This window comes from Catharus ustulatus, chromosome Z, assembly GCF_009819885.2.
Source record: "Catharus ustulatus isolate bCatUst1 chromosome Z, bCatUst1.pri.v2, whole genome shotgun sequence".
NCBI lineage: Eukaryota > Metazoa > Chordata > Aves > Passeriformes > Turdidae > Catharus > Catharus ustulatus.
Window position 1 is genome coordinate 25,913,796 of NC_046262.2, and position 22,040 is coordinate 25,935,835.

General features: G+C 35.7%; 1 protein-coding gene across 7 annotated transcripts in view; it reads right to left on the reverse strand.

The window, feature by feature from the left end:
* The window catches only part of FCHO2 (FCH and mu domain containing endocytic adaptor 2), an 83,398-nt gene that overhangs the window by 49,812 nt on the left and 11,546 nt on the right, over positions 1-22,040 (reverse strand). For all 7 annotated transcript variants that reach the window (XM_033085165.1, XM_033085162.1, XM_042780137.1 and 4 more), the window contains exons 3-8: positions 17,030-17,104; positions 15,599-15,740; positions 15,355-15,507; positions 11,386-11,490; positions 9,296-9,394; positions 8,191-8,287 (exon numbers count right to left, since the gene is read on the reverse strand). In XM_033085165.1, the coding sequence (XP_032941056.1) occupies positions 8,191-8,287; positions 9,296-9,394; positions 11,386-11,490; positions 15,355-15,507; positions 15,599-15,740; positions 17,030-17,104 (671 nt within the window). The remainder of the gene's footprint in view (positions 1-8,190; positions 8,288-9,295; positions 9,395-11,385; positions 11,491-15,354; positions 15,508-15,598; positions 15,741-17,029; positions 17,105-22,040) is intronic.

Consider the following 22,040-nt stretch of genomic DNA (forward strand, 5'->3'; position numbering starts at 1 on the left):
CTCATCAGGGGTTAAGATGTTTAATGTGACATTAAGCAGCAAAAGTACTGTAATATATTTTATAGTATCCAAAATTCTCAGGCAAAAAGATCCTTTTTCCATTAGAAAACAAAGAACATTTCCTGCCTTAAAAGAAAATATACCCCAAATAAATAAGTTCAAAATATCAAACCTTTCCTAAATATTAATTACATATAAAATTATGTTTTCATATAAGTAAAGTACAGGTCTTATTTACTTTACTGGCATAAAACACATCTCAGGGTGTTTTTTTCTACTTTCAGGTGTTTTGAAGCTATTCAATTTTTCTGGTCATAGTAGAATCCATCATAAATCCTACAGCATTTGCCGATGACTATCATCTACTTAATATATTCTTCTTAATTAAGTTACTGTAATGGACATTGCTTTGCTCCTGCAGTCCCAAAAAATTCTTTTAAACGTCAGGTTGCAATTAATTTGCTTGCCTGTAGAAGGAAAACCTGAGTGTGACAACCGTACTTTATCTTACTGAGTGTTCCAGATCATTCACCATCTAGCTTTTGCTGTGTTTTGTCCACTGCTGTTGTCTAAGATACTTTCATCAATGCTATGATTCTTCCACTTGCATTCAAGTATTTTTTTAATAAAACTTGCTCCTTTGTAAATCTCCAGACTATTAAAAACCAGTAAATTGCATCTTAAAACAGTAAATTGCATCTTAGGTACATGGAATTATTAAAAATGTATGCTGATCAGACTAGAAGCCCACAGAAGCTTTGGCAGTTTGTTGAAAGGACTGGATTTTTGCAGGCAAAATAAAACAGACATCTAGGAGAGCAATTAAGATACATTTGTTGGTACAGCTTTCCAGCCTGTAGCTCCTCATCAAAAGCAGTTCTACAGCATAAGACCCTTAAAGACTTTTCTATCAGTCTCAAGTCCAGCTTGTCATAAAGATGCTGAAAAATATTCATACTTAATTTCTTCAATTAACTTCTGAAAAACAACAGTAATCTGCCTTTCTTTACAAAAAGTACTTTGCTGAATTCCTTGGATATTGTCAGTGTTGACAAACTAAGCTCATTCCTCAGTCAGCCTTCTGTGTAGATCTACATGTAGGCACAGTCTTCGAGAAATTGTGACACGCCAAGCTATTTGTGCATTTGACCACAAGCATCAGCAGCACTAAAGCATTCACAGTATTTAAAGAAAATACAAAGAAAATAATTTACAAGAACATAAAATAAATACTTGCTTTGTTACCCTTCACTGTGGAAAAGAAGCTCAAAGATGTCCTGCAGAGTTGTTCAAAAGTCAGTATTAACCATTTTCAGTGTTTATTTCCATCTACTTTGTAACTTGTTTAGGGTCCTAGAAAGGTATTTTTTTACATGCTATAAACTCCTGTATTATCAAACAAACCCATGGAAAAAAATAATGCCACACCCAGCACTGTTTAAAGCCTTTCCTTCAAAGAAGAGTTCATTATTTAACCATGTAAAATGCGAGTTAGCTTTAATCAAAGAAACGTCAATATTTGGTGGCCCTTGTTTTGCCTCTCGAACTCTGGGAAAGGATTAAGTTGTTTCTAAAAGTTTTTAGGAGTAATACATTTATCCTTAACCCTATCTTTCAGCTGTGCTGCAGCTCACTTTGACAGTTTTGCATTTGCTTTGGAAAAAGACGTAAGCAGTACTTCTCATTGACATTTAGGACTAAAAGGCTCATAATAGGCATTTGCAAAAGGCCTAAAAGCACATGATAAATTCACACCAAGATTTGCATTAACGCCACTGCCAACAGACATGAAACATTTAAAAAAAATAATTAGTAATTCAGTTGAGTTCACAGAATCAGAAATCAGTTGAATTAAAGGCTAGGTAAAATTTGGGGTTTAGATGTTTATTAAACTTGGAGTTTTAATGCTTGATGATCTCTGCTAACAGACAGAGCTTCCAAATGTTCTGTTCTCTCAGAACAGAAAAGGATCATTAAAACACAAAGAAAAGTGTCAGGATTTTTTTGCTGGTATGCGCTATCTTGTGAAAAAGTAGTGATCCTGACATTATAGCAGTTCCAACTCATGAAAAATGTATCAACTTAGTCTACATAACACTATTTCCAGAAAGTGATCTAGGATTTTTTTGTCATTTAGAAATTATGTATCCACTTGACATGCATGACTTTACTCTTTTCCATGACTGGAGTTACCAGAAGCCTCGAGACTATTTCTTCTGCATGGGTAAATGACTCCAAAAATCAACAGAACATTTTTTTTTAAATCAGCATTATTGATTACTGACCAAATTGTCAATTTTATGCATTTGGTGGAGGGAAGAAACAGAGAAGAAATACTACATCTGTTCTTTCTGAATCTTGTTATCTGTGGAAGTACCATTTTAATTAAAATATTCATACTGTATTATAGTATACATACACATATAATATCTACAATGACAAGAGAAACACAAGTCAAATACTTTAAGTGCCAGAGTCAGTGATGGCTGACCAAGAGCAACTGTTGATAATAAACATTGTAAAGTACTGTTATAATCTAATCCAAAGAGTAGATAAATTGCAGGCACCAATTTTTAATATTTTTTAAAATGCAACTTCTTTAAGACACTAAATAATTCAAATTTACTGAATGGATAATGAAAGGAGACGCAGATAATGAAAGGGCTCACAGATTCTGAAACACAGATCTAGCTAGCACAAAACCAATATTTTTAAAGAAAATTACTACAGCTGAAAATGACCCAATGCCTCTCTCAAACTAAATAATGGCACAGTATACGTAGTAATTGTCATCTGCACATCATTGTTTCATTGGAGAACTAGGGAGCAAACACGTGGCTTTCCATTTCTAAAATCTGCATTACAGTAGAATTCTTGATTTCATCTTTACTATTTTTAAGAGAAAAGGGGGAATGTAGAGGAACAAACTACCAACAACCACTAACAATGATACCACAACAAATTAACAAAGACAAAGGCCTTCTACAATGGGATTTCATCACTGGTGGATAAGGGAAAGCATCTACCTGTATTTTGTAAGCATTTGACACCGTTTTGCATATCTTCGTCTGTAAACTGGAGATACATATAATTGACAGATGAACCACTTGGTGGATAAAGAATTGGCTGGATAATTGGTTGCACTCAATGAGTTGCTATCAAAAGTTCCATGTCCAAGTGGAAAGCAGTGACAAGTGGTGCTCCTCAGGAGGCAGTATTGAGACTGGCGCTGTGTAACATCTGTCAGTGATATGGACAGTTGGGAGCACCCTCAGCAAGTTTGCCAGTGATACCAAGCTGTGTGGCAAGGTGGACACATAGATCAGAGCGACCTAGAACAGGCCCAAGAGTGTGAGAATGTGCAAACCTCTGGGAATTCAAAAAGGCCAACTGCAGGATTACAGGTCAGGGCAATTCCAAGCACAAATACAGGCTGGGCAGAGAACGGGCTGAGAGCAGCCTTCTCAAAGAAAGATGTGGTGGTGTTTGTGGACAAGCAGATTAGTGTGACTCAGCCATAGGCACTCATAGCCCAGAAAGCCAATTGTATCCTGAACTGCATCCAAAACAGTGTGGGCAGTAGGACAAGAGGGGATTCTGTCCCTCTGCTCCACTCAGGTGACATACCACCTGTAGTACTGCATCCAGCTCTAGAGTCCCCAACACAAGATGCTACCCTGCTAAATTGACTTCAGAGGAGGGCAACTATATTCATCATAGGGTCGGGAGCATCTGTCCTATAAGGAAAAGCTGAGAGAGTTGGGGCTGTTCCGCCTGAAGAAGAGAAGGTTACAGGCAGAACTTAGAGCACCTTCTACTACTTACAGTGGGCCTACAAGAAAAGTTGGAGAAGGCCTTTTCACAAGGGCATAGGAAGAAGGGAATCACCTTAACATGCAGGAGGACAGGTTTTGATTAAATACTAGAATGAAATTCTTTACTCTGAGGTTGCTGAAATTCTTTACTGTGAGGGTACTGGAATGAGTTGCCCAGAGAGGTTGTGGATGTCCCATCTCTGAAAGCGTTCAAGGCCAGGCTGGATGGAGCCTTCTGGGGAAACCGTGTAGTGGGCAAAAACTAATACAGGAACAAACACATACATTTGTTCCCCATATATGAGAAGAGGACATGGAAATTCAGCAACTGAAATTAAAAATACTCATTATCAACTACAGATACATAGGCATTCATTAACTTCTTAAAAGACATTTGATACTAACCTGACAATTCCAGATATAAAATCTAAAAAGAACATGAGCTTGAACTTAAACTTTGGTCTTGTGCACCAACATCGCACACTAGAACAAACCAATTTTTTAATAGATTAATAGAAGATTAAGTATCTATAGCTAGAGCTCACTGATATCTCATTAATCTTGAAGAAGATTGCTCTGCTATCACTTCCATTATTGATTTAAATATACTGTGGAAGAAAAGGAGATATTTTCTGCCATACAATAAATTAATCTTCCAAGGAATATGAAACAACAGACTATAACAAACAGGAAATCAATCAGTCAGAAGTGGGCAAGTTTTGATGAACATTGCAGGACCATATGAGCAACTGGAGCATCTTCCAACTGATGGTATCGAATTTGCTATTAAACCTAACATCAGGAAAATATTATAGAATCCTAAAATGGTTTGGGTTGGAAAGGACCTTTAAAGCACATCTAATCCAACCCCGCTGCGATGAGCAGAGATATCTTTGGCAACATCAGGTTACTCAGAGTCCTGTCAAACATAACCATGAATGGTTCCATGAAGGGAAAAATTATCCCTTCTTTGGATATCCTGTTCCAGTGTTTCACTACCCTCATCACAAAAAATGCCTTACTTGTATCTAGTCTGAATTTACTCTCTTTTAGTTTAAAAATATTACTTCTTGCCATATCACTACAGGCCCTATTTTCTTGTCCCTATCTTTCTAATACAGCTGTTTTAGGTACTGGAAGCCCACAATCAGCTCTTCCTGCAGCGTACTGTTCTCCAGACTGTACAGCCTCAATTCTCTCAGCCTGATCTCATAGGACAGGTGTTTTAATAAACTCAGTGTCTCTCCTCTGGTCATCTGGACCACCCCAACAATTCCATGTCCTCCCTGAGCTGGGACCCCAGAGCTGGGTGCAGCACTGCAGGTGGGGTCTCACCAGAGCAGAGCAGAGGGGCAGAATCCCCTCCCTGCCCTGCTGCCCACACTGCTCTGGATGCAGCCCAGCACACGTTTGGCTCTCTGGGCTGGGAGTGCCATGGCTGGGTCATGTCCAGCCTCTCACCCACAGCACCCCCAAGTCCTTCTGGGCAGGGCTTCTCTGATCTGTACCAGCCTGTGTTGGTACCAGGGCTGCTCTGACCCAGGTGCAGCACCTCGCACGTGGTCTTGTTAAACATCGTAAGGATCACATGGATCCTTGACCTCATCCTGGTTCCTGCGGATGTTAGAGGCAATTCAAGGGAACACATTAAATTCTGATCTGAAGCCTTACTGATCCTGCCAGCTTTGTTTTTAGTTGTTTTACACTAAGTGACTTTCTTTTTAATTAAAATTAAAAGATTTACAACTGGATGTAAGTGGTTTGATCTTTTGTTTTTTTTATACTGAATGGAAGTCAGAAAACAAAAATCATTATTTCTTCAATGATTGTGTTATTAAAAACTCTAAATTCTAAAGTGATTTAATAAACAATTCAGTGAGACACAGTTTATAAAGCTGACCAGCTAAGTTATTTAGGTAACAGTGCAAAAAGAGCCATTGTAAAGAAGTTCCTCACTGAATTAAAAATCTTTCACAAAGTATCACTGTTTGAAAGAAAACCTGCTATTTGTACAAGAAAACTTGAATTCTAGATGTCCCTGTACATTGTGACTCCAGGTGGCAGAAATAAGCCACCAGAGGGAGCCCATATATTCTAGTAAAGTGGACATCACTGTAGAGACACATTTCAGATATGCAATAAACTTCACAGTAAATGGTTTGTAGTTCTCCATAATAAAACAGCCCTCATCAGTACTTAATTTCAGATTCATTCTTATTTTTACAAATATAAATAAAAGCAAGTGAACTCTGCTGCAAAGAACTATAAATAGCTATAATACATCAAAATAAACTAAAATACTTCATTATGTATTGCCTTTTTAGTTTATTTTATCTGAAAGTATCCACCATCTCACTTATCATAGTAACCCACAAATAATATGGATGAAAGAAAGCCTACACAGACCTGGGGAATTTTAAAGTGTTGCCTTTCAACAGATTTAGGTCAGAACTAACAGTGACATCCAGAAGTTTTTCTGCATTTGTTTTGTAAGCTAACTCAGTATTAGATTTTTACATTGAATATTTAGATTTTTATGCGGAGCCATGTCCTTCTTCAGCCTAACTAAGAAATATATCCCACAGACTTTCAACATTTTCTCCATTAATTAAAATATCTTTTCATCATCAACAGTTCTCAGATGCAAAAAAGTGAGGGCTTAATCAAGGAAAAGTAGCTCTTAATAGTGGATGTTTCCTTTTCTTTTTCAGAAGACTGATACCTCACTTTGCCTTCCAAATCTTTCAAATTGTCAAAGTTTTATAATTCTAAGTTAATAAAACAAATATATTAGAAGCAGTAAGCCTAATTAACATCATTAGTGGTCTGTGTTGCTACTCTTTAATACTTCAAAACTTCTTGTGAATTTGTATTCTTTTGCTGCTCTCTGGACCATGACTGCTTGACAAAGTTGATATCAATACAATAATTTAATACTGTAAAAGAAAATTCAAGGTACATACATTTACACACTAAATGTGCTGTTGTTCCATAAAATAATTCACTTAACCTTCTTAGAATACACTTGAAGAAGTTTTTATTTAGCCCCAGAGAGCATAGATGGGACTTGAAGAACTGTAAAGCAGTAAGAAAGTATAATATGTGTGTAACTTCTCCCTTAATTTAAAAAGTGAAGTATTCTCTTAAAATTACAATGCTGTCTGGCAAAACCCACACTAATAGCATGGATGACTGGAAGTGTACCATGTTCTAGGGCAAATTAGGCAGGGTGTTTGTAACCCAGCCAGTCAGAATCTTAAATGCAAAATGGAGATTCATAGTCATGACATCTTGGCAACATCTAATCAAAGAGGCTTGAACACCAAATTGTTACATATCTTTGTCTTATTTCAGACCAATTGAACTTGATACCCACATATTTTCTTTTCTGATCTTTACTGAAAAATTGATAAATACACAAGAAACTTTCACAAATCGTTTCATACGTAATCTTACCTCAGCCCACTTGGATATCAGCATTAAAGGATCACAGAAAGAATATGAAACAATGTTATGTTAAAAACACCTCACAGACACGTTGCAAGATACCTAATAATATTTAAGTTTACTATAAATTTTCATTATCTACTCTGGAATGTATATTCTTGCTCTGGAAAAAAAAACATCTTTGTGTGCCTCTAGTAGAAGACAGAGATGCTAGTGAGGACTCCCTGGGCTGAAGGAAACAGTACTACTAATTCCTGTATTTACATATCTAGTGACTGTATATTCATGCCAATATTAAAATGACACAATATAGGCAGTACTATGAGAATGCCCTTTTATGCCATTCCAGGAATGTCTTACCACTCCCAACCGGCAGAAACTACTATTCAATTTGCTTTTTAAAGAAGCAAATACACATTATTGTACATTAAAATACATTTTATAAAAAAAATACTATCGCATATCTATTAAAATGATAATTTGGTAAGTTGAACAAACTGATGCAACTGTTCCAATAGTTCAATGAACAGCTTTATAGACATCTGTTCCGAATATGTTTATACAGAATAAAGTTCTGAAATACAATTTATGTTGAATCACAGTTTGTACAAGAAACACATAGCAGATAACACGTAGTTTGTACAAGGAACTAGAGCTTCTTGACCAATTTCCCTGATGTTCCAGGAAACAGCATAGTTTAGCAGTGTAGACCTATAAACTGCCAAGCTTTATGAACACAAATACTACATGCACATAATGAATTCTGCATTACCAATTACTACGAATCATTTAATATCAAAGCTAATCAATACTGAAACTCAAACATATGTTAAAAATACATACAAATAGGGGTTTGACCTATCATTAGGAATGGAAATCTCCAGTTTTAAAGCTAATATTTCCTATTCTATTAGTTTTAATCTCTTACCAGGTCTTTCCTTGCCAGTTCCTTTTGACTCAGCAAATTTCTGTATTAAACTCTCAACTGTAGTATTTGTCATGTTATTAATAAATTCTTCATGCACCTTAAAAAAAAAAAAAGTTATTAACTTTAAAAAGTAGCTTTTACTATAGTTAAGGTTCAAAAACCTTCCTTCTAAAATAGATTACAGGACTGAGAGAAATCAACATATATTTTATCTAGGAAACCTTTCTCTTTGCTGTAGTATTAGCAAGTGTGGGTACACTATAGACAAAAAAATGAAGTAACAGGTTTAGGTTTTACTTCTATTTCTTCCATGTTAAACAACTTGTGTATATAAAATTTTCTGAACATATCCCACTATAACATATCCCACTATAATCTCAGGAAGACGAGCAGTTTTTTCAGCAAGCAACAGTTTAGGGTGTGAACTGTTACTACTGTATTATCACAACTCCCACCTGCTTGAGTAAAAAACATTACTGTTGAATTAGTTTTGGTTTAACAACATGTAGTTTTGGTCCAACAACATGCTGTTAACAGGTTTTTCCAACAAGGTAGGATGTGTATATACTTTAGAAATAAATAGCATGATCCTTGTGATGATCACTTATTAGCAGGAAACCTCAATATCAGTGTAACCAAATAAAGTGACTTCAAAAATAAAAAAAAAGTACTGCTTATAAAGATTATTAAACTAACTTCCATTTAAACAAAAGAGATTATAAAAGCTTCTGTTACTAAATATCTTTTCCTCATAAAATCCAAGAGTATGAAATAGTTGGAAACTTCTCAGAGTGATACAATTTCTAGCTCTAATTTAAAAAGCAGTATCCAAATTTTGTATGAAATTAGTTTTAAATTAATATTCAGGAAGCAGAATTTAGAAATACACTAAAAATTCTTTAAATTGTCCTAATATTTTATTTTCTGTGAAGACATAATTCTTCCAGTCTTATTTTGTAAATCTTGTGACAGTGACAATAAAATTAAAAATGCAACACGAAGCTGTGGAAATTTGAGCTCATGTTGCATTTCACAAAGTTAGAAATATTCCATTTAATAGTTAAGGAAAAACATAAAGTATGATCCAAATATAGTATAAAAATACCTCTCCTATTTGTAAATGGATTTCTTTTATGGTATTTGATAATGACTGTATAATCTCTTTCATACGAATCAGGTGCATTTCCTCTATGTCTTGAAATTTCTGCAAACAAATAAGAGCAATTAATCATAATGAAAATATTTCCTGAAACACTAAATCCTAAATTTCAAAAATTAAATACATTAAAATGAAAAAAGAACAAATAAACCTCTTTTTTTTTCTCCACGTCATAAACATAATAATTACATTTAAGAAAGTAAGGTGTATAATTCAAAGATTTACAAAATAATGCACTTTAGAAAGCAAGATATCCTTTCAAAATCATTATTGAACTCCTTTTACTTGCTTTTTGAACTTTTCTCTAACCCTTCAAAAAAATCTGATCTATTTCTATTGAAAGAAAATAAGTTTAGAAAGTGCTCAAATTTTCTCTTTTCCCCATTACTGAAGCCTTGTTTTTTTATCTAAACCAAGAAATCTTATTTCTGGATCTGTTTTGCACTTCCTTTTTAGAACACTCTTGTAAACATACACACTCTTTCTCTACTTAAATCTATGTTCTTTGCTTTTTTAATATGATTTGCTTGATCTTTAAACTCATCAGACATACTTTTTACAGTTTGCTCCTTTTTAGCCAGTCGGTCAGCTGACAGCCATTTTAAAATCACTTCCAAAGTTTTGAATGGCCCCTTCCTGGCCAAAAGTCAGAACTAAAAATGTTCTCATCCTCCCCAACACTCAACCACAACAGTTTTGAAATCTTTGTTTACTTCTTTTTATCACTTTGTTTACTTTGTCTGCTCTTTCCTAGTTCTCTGTCTATTACTATAACTGCTCTTTCAAGTGTGTCCAAACTTTGGTGCACCACTTAATCCTCTCTCCAATTTGCACATGATTCTGTGAAGATCCCCATCCCACACCTCCTGCTACTCTGATTCACAAACACAACTCCATCCATACAAGACATGTATCTCTAGCTTCTTAGATCCTCAATCTTCTGCCACACTTATGTACCTCTGTAGTCATCATTCAGGGAGATTAAAAGTATTTTCTTTTTCTTCAGTAGCCTTCCTCTTAATTACAGAAGATACGGTCATTCTCTGTAGCCCACCCTATGATTTTACTTCTTTTACTGGAAATTGTAAGACAGATTTAAGCTAAACCAGCTGATTTTGCACTGAAAGAAATTAAAATACATCCTTGCTGGTTTAATTTTCAGAACTTATCAGCCTATTTTCAAGTGAAATGTATGCTGAATTAAGATAATACAGGTTGTGCTTCACATAGAAGTAGGCTTCCACATATTCACGGATGTTATTTTTCCTATCACATCATCTTTAAAGCAGCCATTGTGCAACCAAACTGTGGATGCAGTTACACCATTAAACTTAAACACATACATCTTTGACTCGCAGAATGACAATTTTCATTTCCAGTATGGACAGATGTGGAAAGTTTACAATTATGCATTATAACAGTTTTAAGTGAAAATCTACATTTAATCTAAAAGGATAGCTACAGTTAAGGAAGTAAGGCTAACCATGTTAGCCAAATGTGATTTAAAACATATCAAGAAATGGCATATGCATTGATACAGAGAAAGTAAAATCTTCCAAAATAGTCTTCTAAAAAACACCAGAAACTTAAACAGCTGTAAAGGCTTTTCATAACCTCAGGTAAAGCCTGGGTAGGCACTTCAACAACCGAAGCTTTACTTAACTATAACTTAAGTGTTTTCATGGAATAATAATGAAAAGCCACAATGGAACCCAATATTAAAATTCCTATGAATGAGTTCAGGATGCTCAGCAATTCACAGGATTTTCCACAAAAACACAATGCATATACAATACTTCCAGAAGTTCATTTTGCTTTCTTCCAAAAATTTCTTCAAAACAATTCCAGAGTGCTACTGTACCACTGTGTCATTCAAGGACAGTGCTACCAGAACATAAATAGTCAGTGTTTGCCTTTCAAACAAATCAATTTCCAAAATCACTAGTTTATTGAAATCTTTAATTTCAGATGTCTCCAGAAATTAAATGGAATACATTAACTGAATTCACAAGTAACTCTTTTAATGCAACACTTACCTGCGCTGTTTCTGTCATTTTCAGTTCAAAATCAGATTTAAATGCAGCATACTTCTCCACATACAGTTTATAGGTATCAGTTGCTTTTTTAGATTTAACTGCTGCCTATAGATCAATACAAAAATGTGTCAAATGTCACACATACAGGTTTTTAAAGTCATTAAAAGAAAACCTAGGATGATCTCTTAAAATCATCCAAGGGCCTACCAAAACGGAGAAGTATCATAATGAAATTTCAACACCAAATATTTCAGATAAGAGCAATTAGAGATTTTAGTATACAGAAATCACATACAAGTGTACCAAACTCACTCAATTAAATCCTTTCCCCCTTATAAGCAATGAGAATTTTATTAAAATATTTATAATAAAACTTATTTTGAAATAAAATTTTTATTGCTGAAGATAACACATTAGCTCTTATCAAATATGAGCAAGAAATTTATATTTGCAACAGCAAAAAAGATAAAAAGAACTATTAGAATGCAGAGCAGTTATAAGTGCAGTTCGGAAAGAATCAATGGTAAAAACCCCAAGATGGTGAAGTTCTGTTAGAATTAAAGAAACTCAGAAGCAAGGGAGTTACATCAACGGATTAACAGATACTTCAAAGTGAAGCTAGTGCAGAACATAGTGAAGATCAGATTTAGGCAGGTCAGTGTTACTATTAACAGTCCTTTGGAGATTTACACTTTTAATTATATGTTGCTAATAAACCAAAATCTTCTTTCTGGGAGTTAAGTAAAAGAAAACAAAACAATGGAAAATCTCAGTATTGCATGGAAAACAAAACTGAATGAAGTGACTGATTGTATTAGAGAAAAAGTTATTTTCAAGGTTTACAGTGTAATGCATGAGATTAAGTCATTCAAACCTTTGATAATCTATTTCCAAGCCAAATGCCAACCAAAATCATCTGGAACACCATTTTCTTTTGTGGCTTCTTTATTCAACATGTTTACTATGTCTCAGAAATTTTCCATGTGTTGTAACACAAAAGTATTTCTGAATTGTTAATGACATCAGTAAAGAAAATTGTGTATTTTCTCTTTGTTCAAATGAATTCAATAATTTCATATGAATTAATAGAGAGATGCCTCCTTGTGAGACAGAGAGCGATTCCGCAATTTCCAAATGAAAAATAACAGATAATCATGAGTAACAGCATACCACTAGCACTTCAAAGGAATAGGAACTAAAACTAGTTGTTTGTCCAGTTATGAAGAAAGCCTAGGCTGATCTTAGCCACAGTCTTCTAAACTCAGCATAAGAGAACATGAAAATAATTAATGTAAGAAGAATATGGATTGTTCAGAAAGGTTGTAACAAACATATCAGCTTATTATCCTGAATTTTACTTCATGATTCTGACTCTTACACATTTACACAGGAGAATCACTGAGAAACACACAGTCCTATCATGTTTCCCAGCTGCCATTTACTATTCTGAAAATACAACATGGTCCATGAAATCTTGCTTTTAAAATTTAGACTGCTTTGAAGTTGATCCCAAATTTAACTACTGAAAAGGAAGGAAACGTCAAGCTAAAAGATGCAAAAATGGATTTGGTTTTTTTTGGCAAAGCATTTTTATTGAACGCTACGTGCAAGGGATTTTGATAAAACAAAAACATTCTCCATCTTCCATCATGTTTAATGATGAGCTCAATGCCAGTATTACATGTTGAAGAGCAATTAAAAAACTAAGTACTCAGCAGGACAGAAAACTTATAAAACACATGGATACTGTATGATTAACTAGTAATCTTTTCTGAAAATAGGATGTGACCATTCTCAGGTATAGCAATTGTTATAATTGTATTTACCAGATTTACAGTATGCGACCAGATCTAGAGTATGTGAAAGAATAAGGATCAGTCAAACTATTTTTTGTTAAGTCACTATAAATAGAGAAATTTACATGTCAGAGAACAACAGGAAATTATTACGCAAGTTAGTATTAACTTTCAGCTGCAATGGGATTGCAAGGTCTCAGATACCTCCTTAGATTCCTCAATAAGGTATCTCTCTAAACATTTGGCTATGTAATAAACTCTTAGCATACTGGTGCAGATCCCTTGTTTTCTGAGAAAGCAGTTAATCTGTAATTTTACCAGTAAATAGTTTTCATGCTGCACTGAAAGTAATACATGTATTTTTTAACAAAGGAAAAATTAATTAAGAAAATCTTTGGTCATTCTGTTTACAAAATGGCAAGTGTAAATTTGAATAGAGGCATGACTGAAGAGATGTGACACTGTCAGTTACCTGCTCCCACTAGAAACGTATTTTAAGTACTTGCAGAGCATTCAATTATGACATAATTGTATCTAAGGAAGATGCATAAAACAGTAAAAAAACTACCCTCCTCCTATAGTGCTTCATCTTTCCCCCTTCTCATGTAGACATCTGTCACGCTGAACGTTTTCTTGTTACCAGATGAACAAGGATAATGTATCTTAAAAAGCCTTCCCTCAACCCAACCTTTCCTACTGAAACTCTACTTACAGGAATTCAGAAAAATTATACTTTGAATACACTACCAGGAAAATATCTGCCAACACACATCTGATTCACGTCTAGAATCCAGTATGAACTGACATTTGAGACAGAAGGTGTGGGCAAAAAGCTAGTTTTATACCAACATAACACAACTGAAACATACTCAACAGAATCACTTTTGTCATAAGTGAAAAGACAATGAGCAGCGCTATCTTCTCTGTCAAGATAGCAGATCTAAAAGCAAAAAGATCATTCTAACAAAGTCCTACACAGACCAGTGAATTGAAATGGAAGTAACCAGAGGAATGAAGATTTAATAAGAGAAGTTATAATTAGAGAGAAGGAAATGTGACCTCTTTGTTCTACTAGTTAAGGTTCCCAAAAACAGGAAAAATATACTTTTTTCCCAGCAGGTCAAGGAAGGGAATCCTTCCCCTCTACTCAGCACTGGTGAGGCCCCACCTGAAATGGTGTCTAGTTCTGAACTTTTCATTGCTAGTGAGACATATACATATTGGAGAGAGTCCAGTAAGGGGCATGAACATGATTAAGAGACTGAAACATCTCTCCAATAAGATAAAACTGAGACTGCTGCAACTGTTCGGCCTGAGATAACGAAGCCTTAAGGAAAAATCTTACCAGTAGATATAAATACCTGAAGGGAAGGTACACAGAAGACAAAGTCAGGCTCTTTTCAGTGGTGCCCAGTGCTGGAACCAGAGACAATGGACAATAACAGAAAACACAAAAGGTTCCTTCCCTCTGAACATGAGGAAACACCTTTTTCCTGTGAAGTGAGTGAGCCCTGGCACAGGCTGTTCAGAGAGACTGGGGCACCTCCAACCTTGAAGATACTAAAAAGTCGTCTAGACAAAGTCTTGAGTAACTGGTTTGAGATGGCCCTGCCTGACCTTGTGGAACAGACAGGATAACTTTCAGAGGTCCCTGAGTTGAGTGATTCTGTGTATGGATCAATGCCTCCACCCTAACTCAAGCTCTGGTCCATGAGATTGGAACCTTTTAAAACAGTACTTAAAGTGTTTATAACATCTTTTTCTTTATTGAACAGACTTCAAACACTCATGTACTCAACTACTTTATCTCATTGCAAGGATAACACAGTTGCCCCTGAATTCTGTAACAATGGCACTGAGTATTCACATAAAGAATATATTCAAAAACATAAGAGATGCTAAACCAATTGAGTACAATTTCTGTTAAAGCCACCACACAAAACTATCATTTGATGCAGGTATTTACAAGGTGAAGAATTAGAACTACAATATAGTAAGAACAAACAAGGAAGTAATTGTAAATAAAAAATATCTCGGTATTCAAGATATCATGCATATTGCAAAATAGTCACAACTTTTAACTATGTTTAACCCTGTCTGAGCATTTCACTTACTAACACAAGGCGAACATGTAAGACAATTAGTAACGCAAAGCAAGATGTGACAGAGCTACCTTTTCAATTTCTCTCTGTGTTGCTCCTTCCTTTTTCAAGCGTTCTTGTTCCACACACTTTGCATTGTAGTTTTCTTTCGATTTCTGCAAGGCCTGAGTGATACTTTGAATATTTTGCACTGCTTCCAAAGTTCCTGAAACATCTTCTTTAGTCTGCCAAACATCACACGGTTGTCAAAACCAAACCATTTTAATTTCAGCATTAACAAATCATTTGACATATATCAGAAAAAGAATTAATAACCTTTTTATAAGCTTTGATCTGTTCATCTCCATACTTGTGAACTTCTTTTATTAGCTCTTGTAATCTCCGCACAAGATCCAAGTGACAACTTGCTAGTTTTTCTGTTGAGGTTTTGAAAACATCCCAAACTGGTGCAAATGTCCTGGATTGAGGAAAATAATGTTAATCTGCTTATTTTTCTTTCAGTTAAAAAAATTTTTAGTAGTGCTAAAGAATAATCAGTAAGTTTACAGTTCACCTCTCCTCCTAAAACTGAAACAAACAGAACACCCAACAATTTCTTACTAAATATGATTTTTTTATTAAATATGCTCCCAATATACTTGGCATTCTATCTACTAATTTTTCAATGCTTTGTGTTTGACATGTATTGATTCTAATAAGTAAAACACAGCAAATTTCATTTGATACTATGTTAAGCACACAATAATACCAAGTGTCAAGACGGTGCAAGAACAGCTTAAAATCATTTAACATGTAGTAAGTACTACTATGTATATACTTAAACAGTGTGAACAAATCAGGAATTTCTTGGTTAGTTACATTTCTAGTTGTCTTACATCACTGCAGTCACAAAATAGAGGAAAAAATAATGGCAAAGAACTGCCACTAAAAGGGATCTACTGATTAACAAAGATGAACAAAGAGGTGGGATCATTTCTCAGATTCAGATTTCTGTGCTGAATGGACTTTCTCCAGCTATTCCAAAGATATTGCTATTGCTATTCTGGTTAATGCTGCTAAAAATCAATACTAACCATAGGCTTCAAAGCTCTTATGTTCAAAGGTTCTGTATCTGTTTGTTAGTTTAATGAGCAGCAACAACTATTATCAAATTATCCACTGATGAAAGCTCCTCTCATTTTTAGATTACATTACTATAAATAAATTTAAAAATCTACTTTTTCTCAAAAGTCTGAGTTTTCATTGGCCTAATCTTTCTAATGAAAAAACATCCATTAATCATTCTAGTTTTTAAAAACATATCCTGTGTATAAATTTTCCATTTAACTATGGAAGAAATCTGTGGAAAAGTCTCATTCTGAGCATCCCTGAGAACAAACAACACTCAAAAAACCAGAAATAACAGAAATAAATAAATTCAATGCCATATTTGCAGTCGTGTGTTCTCTCTTCATAATGATTTCCACAGGCTCTAGAGGACGTAATAGAAGTCGCTGTGACTGAAAAGAACAGAGCTTTAAACACAGCCCATGTTTGGGTTTTGGTAGATTTATTCAATTTCAAAGAACTGCGCTGTCTTTGTCATAGCTGCACAAATTTTTGCACGGCTACTAAAGACCTAACAAACATTTTTAAAGGTAGCAAAATTATACTAACTTTCAACATCATCAATAAAATATTCAGAATCAAACTTGGTTCTTACCATGTATATAGTCACTTATTTCTCTCTTAGGTACACTTACTTACCCAAGTTGTGTGTAATTGCTTGCTGATTTGGCTAGTTTTGTCATTGACCTTGAATATGTCTCCTCTATTGTAGCCCTGCAAAAGAAAGCCATCAAAAGCATAATCAAAACTTCGAAGGTAAGAAGACTGAATATATATTTTAAATAAATATAAATAAATAAACAAATAAATAAATAAATAAATAAATATTTTATATATTTTAAATAGAAGACTTTAATGTGAGCTAAAAACTATTCCATTCAAATGATCTCTCAAAAGCTATACAATAAAATCACATTAGTATATTTAAAAAAATAATCTAAGAACTCTGTGACAAAACATTGCAGAGAGCAGAACAAAAAAACCCCAGGAATTCAAAGCTTGAAAAGGATAATTCCTTCCTCTGTTGCTGTTCTCAACCGCCATCAACAATTCTTAGCAACAGAGAGTATAAAGCATCATAACAATCATTATCCAGCCTGGTCTAAGCAGGAGAGTGTTACACAGTAACAAAATAAAATGTATTTGCAATAAAAACTTTTCTATAAACAAACAATATTTACTGAGCAATCACATTAAACAAAATGAGGTCTTGTTTAGTCTTCTTGTTGGGGGTAGGCTATTTTTTCCTTTAAGTTCTTCACATAGTGATATTTGAATTTAGAAATTACAGAAAGTGTTCTTATATTTTCCTTCACCCAAACACACAATTTCATTTATCTTTTAGAGATGCAAAATCCAAGGCTTGGCACAGATTTCCTCCTTACAGCCTCGGCAGAGGTAATTGCCATAGAATCACGTATTACAGCAGTGACTCCCTGCAAGTCGTTCTCTATCAATCTTCCTCACCTTCCTATTATTAAAGATACACAGCATTTTAAATTTTCACCCTAAACCAATATCCATTATGTAGTATCAACTGAGATTTAGAAGCATCCTAGATTTGATACATACAGTAATTATCTTTTCTTGAAAAGTTTGGAGCAATTTCCTTCCTGCTTAATATTTATACAGGACACGAAACAAGAAAAAAGGCAGATGAGGAATTCATCCCTCTCTCCAGTTATACCATAACTGTAATCTGAGACAGAAGTTTTTTTCTCCTGTACAGTGACAGTTTACAAGCAAAAAGAATTGTCTTGTGAAAATATGAAAAAAAGAGTAGGGGTATTCACCTGAAACAGAAGAGAATGTCCTAAAACCTACTGAACTTCCAAAATAACTATCCAGTTAGTTGGAAATCTGTCCGGAGAAGGAGATTAAACTGCAACACGTAACAAATAAATTTCATTTTGAAAATCACCTACTGCAGTTATTCACCATAAAAGAAAGTCAGTTAACTTTATCCTCCTTGCACATATGACCATATCTTAGATGATAAGAAAAAGTTCAACTTTCCAAGGCTTAGAAATCTTACACACTGCTCAATGGCAAGCACACATGCATTGAGCAGAAGCAATGATTTTTTTTTTTTACTACCATGACGAACAATATATTCTGACCAATCACCCTAATCTTCTGTGAAAGTTTTCCAGATTTTATAACTCAGCGCCTTATTTTTCCTCTTTAGACAGAAGAATTTTCAGGAAAATCCACATCCCTTTTCTTTGAACTAATTTACAGCACACTTCCCTGAGTGATCTCCACAAAACTGGAGTTCTGCAACTCACCTTAGAGTATTAACTTGTGTCAGTTAAAAACACTAGGAACTGGAAGATGACCAGTTAGTACATTCATCCAATCAATTGACTTTGCAGAGTACTCTGTTGCAAAAGTAATAAACAGACTATGATTTTCTTAGCAAGTTAGTTTTCACTATTTGAAAATGTGTCTTTGACTGGGATCTGCTAAAAGTTGAATAGAAACATATTCATTGCTCATTTCATCTGATTTAGAAGATTCTTTCTATGATGCTTGCAGGCAATTGGTGAAGAAAAACATTAGAAAGACTCCTGAAGAAAAAAACAACACATTCCTATACTTATTTCTTTCTAGAAAAGAACAGTGATTTCTTAGATATAAAAAGTTTAGATTTTAAATGCACATAAGCAAATGACAGTTCACCTACAAAATCTTCCCCATATATAAAGAAAAGAAACAACTATGTAGGCAGCTCAGTCTTGTTATATTGATTTGTTAAAATACAAAAATTTCTACATGCTTTATCAATGAAGCATGGCCTTTATTCAAGGACAGGTTGGATGGCACATTGAACAATCTGGCCTAGTGAAAGATTCCCTGGCCACAGCAGAGGGAACTGGAACTCAATGAACTTTAAGATCCCTTCTAATCCAAACCATTCTATGATTTGATGATTTTAAGAATTGGTACCAAATCTTTCAGTAGATAGATAACCTGTCCCGCTCAAGATTTACCAACATTAAGCAGACTGCCTGCCAAAAACCTCACTCCTTCAGAGGACAATCTTCTGAACCACAGATGCAAATGGTTCTGAGTTCTTCTTCAAGAACAAAACTCAAAGAGTGAAAACTGTATTGCTATTGACTCACTGAACGCAGGCAAGGAGGAAAACTTCTGCTCCTTCTAGGATATCAAGCAGAAACAGCAGATACAGTACAGAAATGGTATTACAAATTACAGTAATTTCATGACTATAAGGCGCACCCTTTTGACTAAAATTTTGGTCCAAACCCGGAAGTGCACCTTATAATCTGGTGCACCTTATATGTGGACAAAGCTGGGAACTTTGACAACCCGGAATTGTGAGCCGGGAGAGCCGCGGGGGAAATCGGTTGCACTGTGGTGCCGCTGAGCGGTGCGGGCTCCCGGCATCACGGGGTGGCTCAGGCATCTGGCACCACTGCGCGGCCTGGGCTCCCAGCACAGTGGGGCAGCATGGGCTCCCGGCACAGCGGGGCGGCACGGGCTCCCAGCACCACTGAGCGGTGTGGGCTCCCAGCTCTGTGGCACGGCATGGGCAACCAGCACCACGGCATGGGCTTCCAGCACAGCGGCACAGCTTGGGTTCCAGGCACTGCTGAGCAGTGCAGGATCCCAGCACTGCAGGGTGGCTCAGGCTCCCGGCATAGCGGCATGGGCTCCCAGCACCAAGGTGCAGCAGGGGCTCCTGGCACAGCCGTGCGGGCTCCTGGCACAGCGGCGTGGCGCGGGCTCCCAGCACCACTACGCGGTAGAGGCAAGTGGCACCAGCGGCAGCCCCAAGCAGGGCCGAGCCTGCCTGGCCCCAAGCTGAGCCAGTAAACCCTGAGATTGCGCGATTCCGTTACTAATTCTTTACTGCGTTGTGCGTGGCGCTGATACTCACTGCAAAAAAAGGTTGTGCCTTATAGTCCGGTGAACCTTATATATGGACAAAGTTCGGAACTTTGCTGACTCACGGAAGTGCGTCTTATAATCTGGTGTGCCTTATAATCGTGAAATTACTGTAATACATTTCAAACACCTGTTTTCCTCAGAGAAAAAACTTCACAATCTCACAATGTTCTTACAGGAATTTTGAAATATTTTTAGAAATAAATACCTAAGATATCAATAATTTAGAAAGTTATTCCTTATCTTATACATTTTTCATTACCATTTCTAAGGCTGGAGAAAAGGAAACAATACTCTTCCTCAGTCAGACTACACACAACTAAAACACTACTCCGAACAGCACAAGTAACAGAGATGGGCTTCACACAGAAACGTGTCCTTTGTGCCCAAAGCAGTCTGCACATGCAAACACACTGATCCATCTCTCCTTTACATGCAAAATCACCTCATAAAAAGTGTATTTTCTGTCTGGTCTGGAGACCCCAGCAAGCCCAGCTGACTGCTCTACCTAGAAAGTGTAAGTACTCCAACTTGCTAAAAGCAACACAGAACTCACAGAACTGCCTCTACCTATTCAATAGTTTTCAGTTTTCACTCCCTTATGCATCCACTTCTAAAAAAAACCAAAAAAACCAGAAGAATGTCAATGTGTAAAAAGGAATGGAAGAACAGGGTTGAAATTCAAATGTATGTAAATTTAGTTTTCATAGGGAAGAGTTCAGAAAATCAGGTACACAAAAGTGAAGGCATAAAGCTCTAGATGGTTCCTAATACATGTTGTTCATCCACTTAACATATTTCCAGCAGAAAACAGTACTGTAAAACAGCATTCAGACTACTATAATCTGCAGAAGGAGGAGGAGAACAGATAACTGTGTGCAACATCTCCTAACTTCTTGGCAATTAAAAAATGTGCAAAATAGATCACAGACAAGACAACTGAACCGTTGTAAAATACTGCCCAATGTAAATTCTTTTTGAGACCAAGAATTTAGTCCATGTGAAAAAATGTGTTCTACGGAACCATTTTTATTTCCCAGGAAGCTGAATGACGTCCCACAGTAACTTCACAAAAGCAGCAAAGGGCTTCACTGCACACATACGGACTCTCAAATACTTTTATTAAAGTAAGAACACCAAATATTTTAAGTCTCTCTATGTCTTTGAATCTAAACTATATGCCACAAACTACTACTAGCTTAGGCTGTAATTGATCATTCATCCCTTACTTGAAAAGAAGTATAAATTTGTTACCCAAGTGCTTTTTTGTCAATTGCAGGCCAGCTTATCAAGAAGCAGCAGAAAGAGCTGAGGAATACACAAGGGAGATTTAGTACCCTGATGGAAGAAAGTCACTGGAAAGGACTGAATTTAGTGCAGTCGTCTGCATCATTGACATGGGCAACGTACCCTTAAGGAACAATACTGCCACTTTGTAAAGTAAATTGCAGTATTTTACTATTGCAATAATTAATTCAAATTATACTCAGATTACATCTTAAGAGAGTTAACGAGAACTCAATTTTTGCAGAGATCTTACAAAAATGCTGTAAGATGGCTGCATATTTCTCTTTGGCACATCCTGATCCATCCACAGGAAAAAACATTTCTTGAAGTCTCATTGAGGATAAAGTATCCATGGGGGTCCTCATGTGTTCCTCCACAGCCATTAATCTTGAAATGTTATTTAAAAACTAGAAACAATTGGCAGAAACTTGAGCTAAAACATTTTAACATG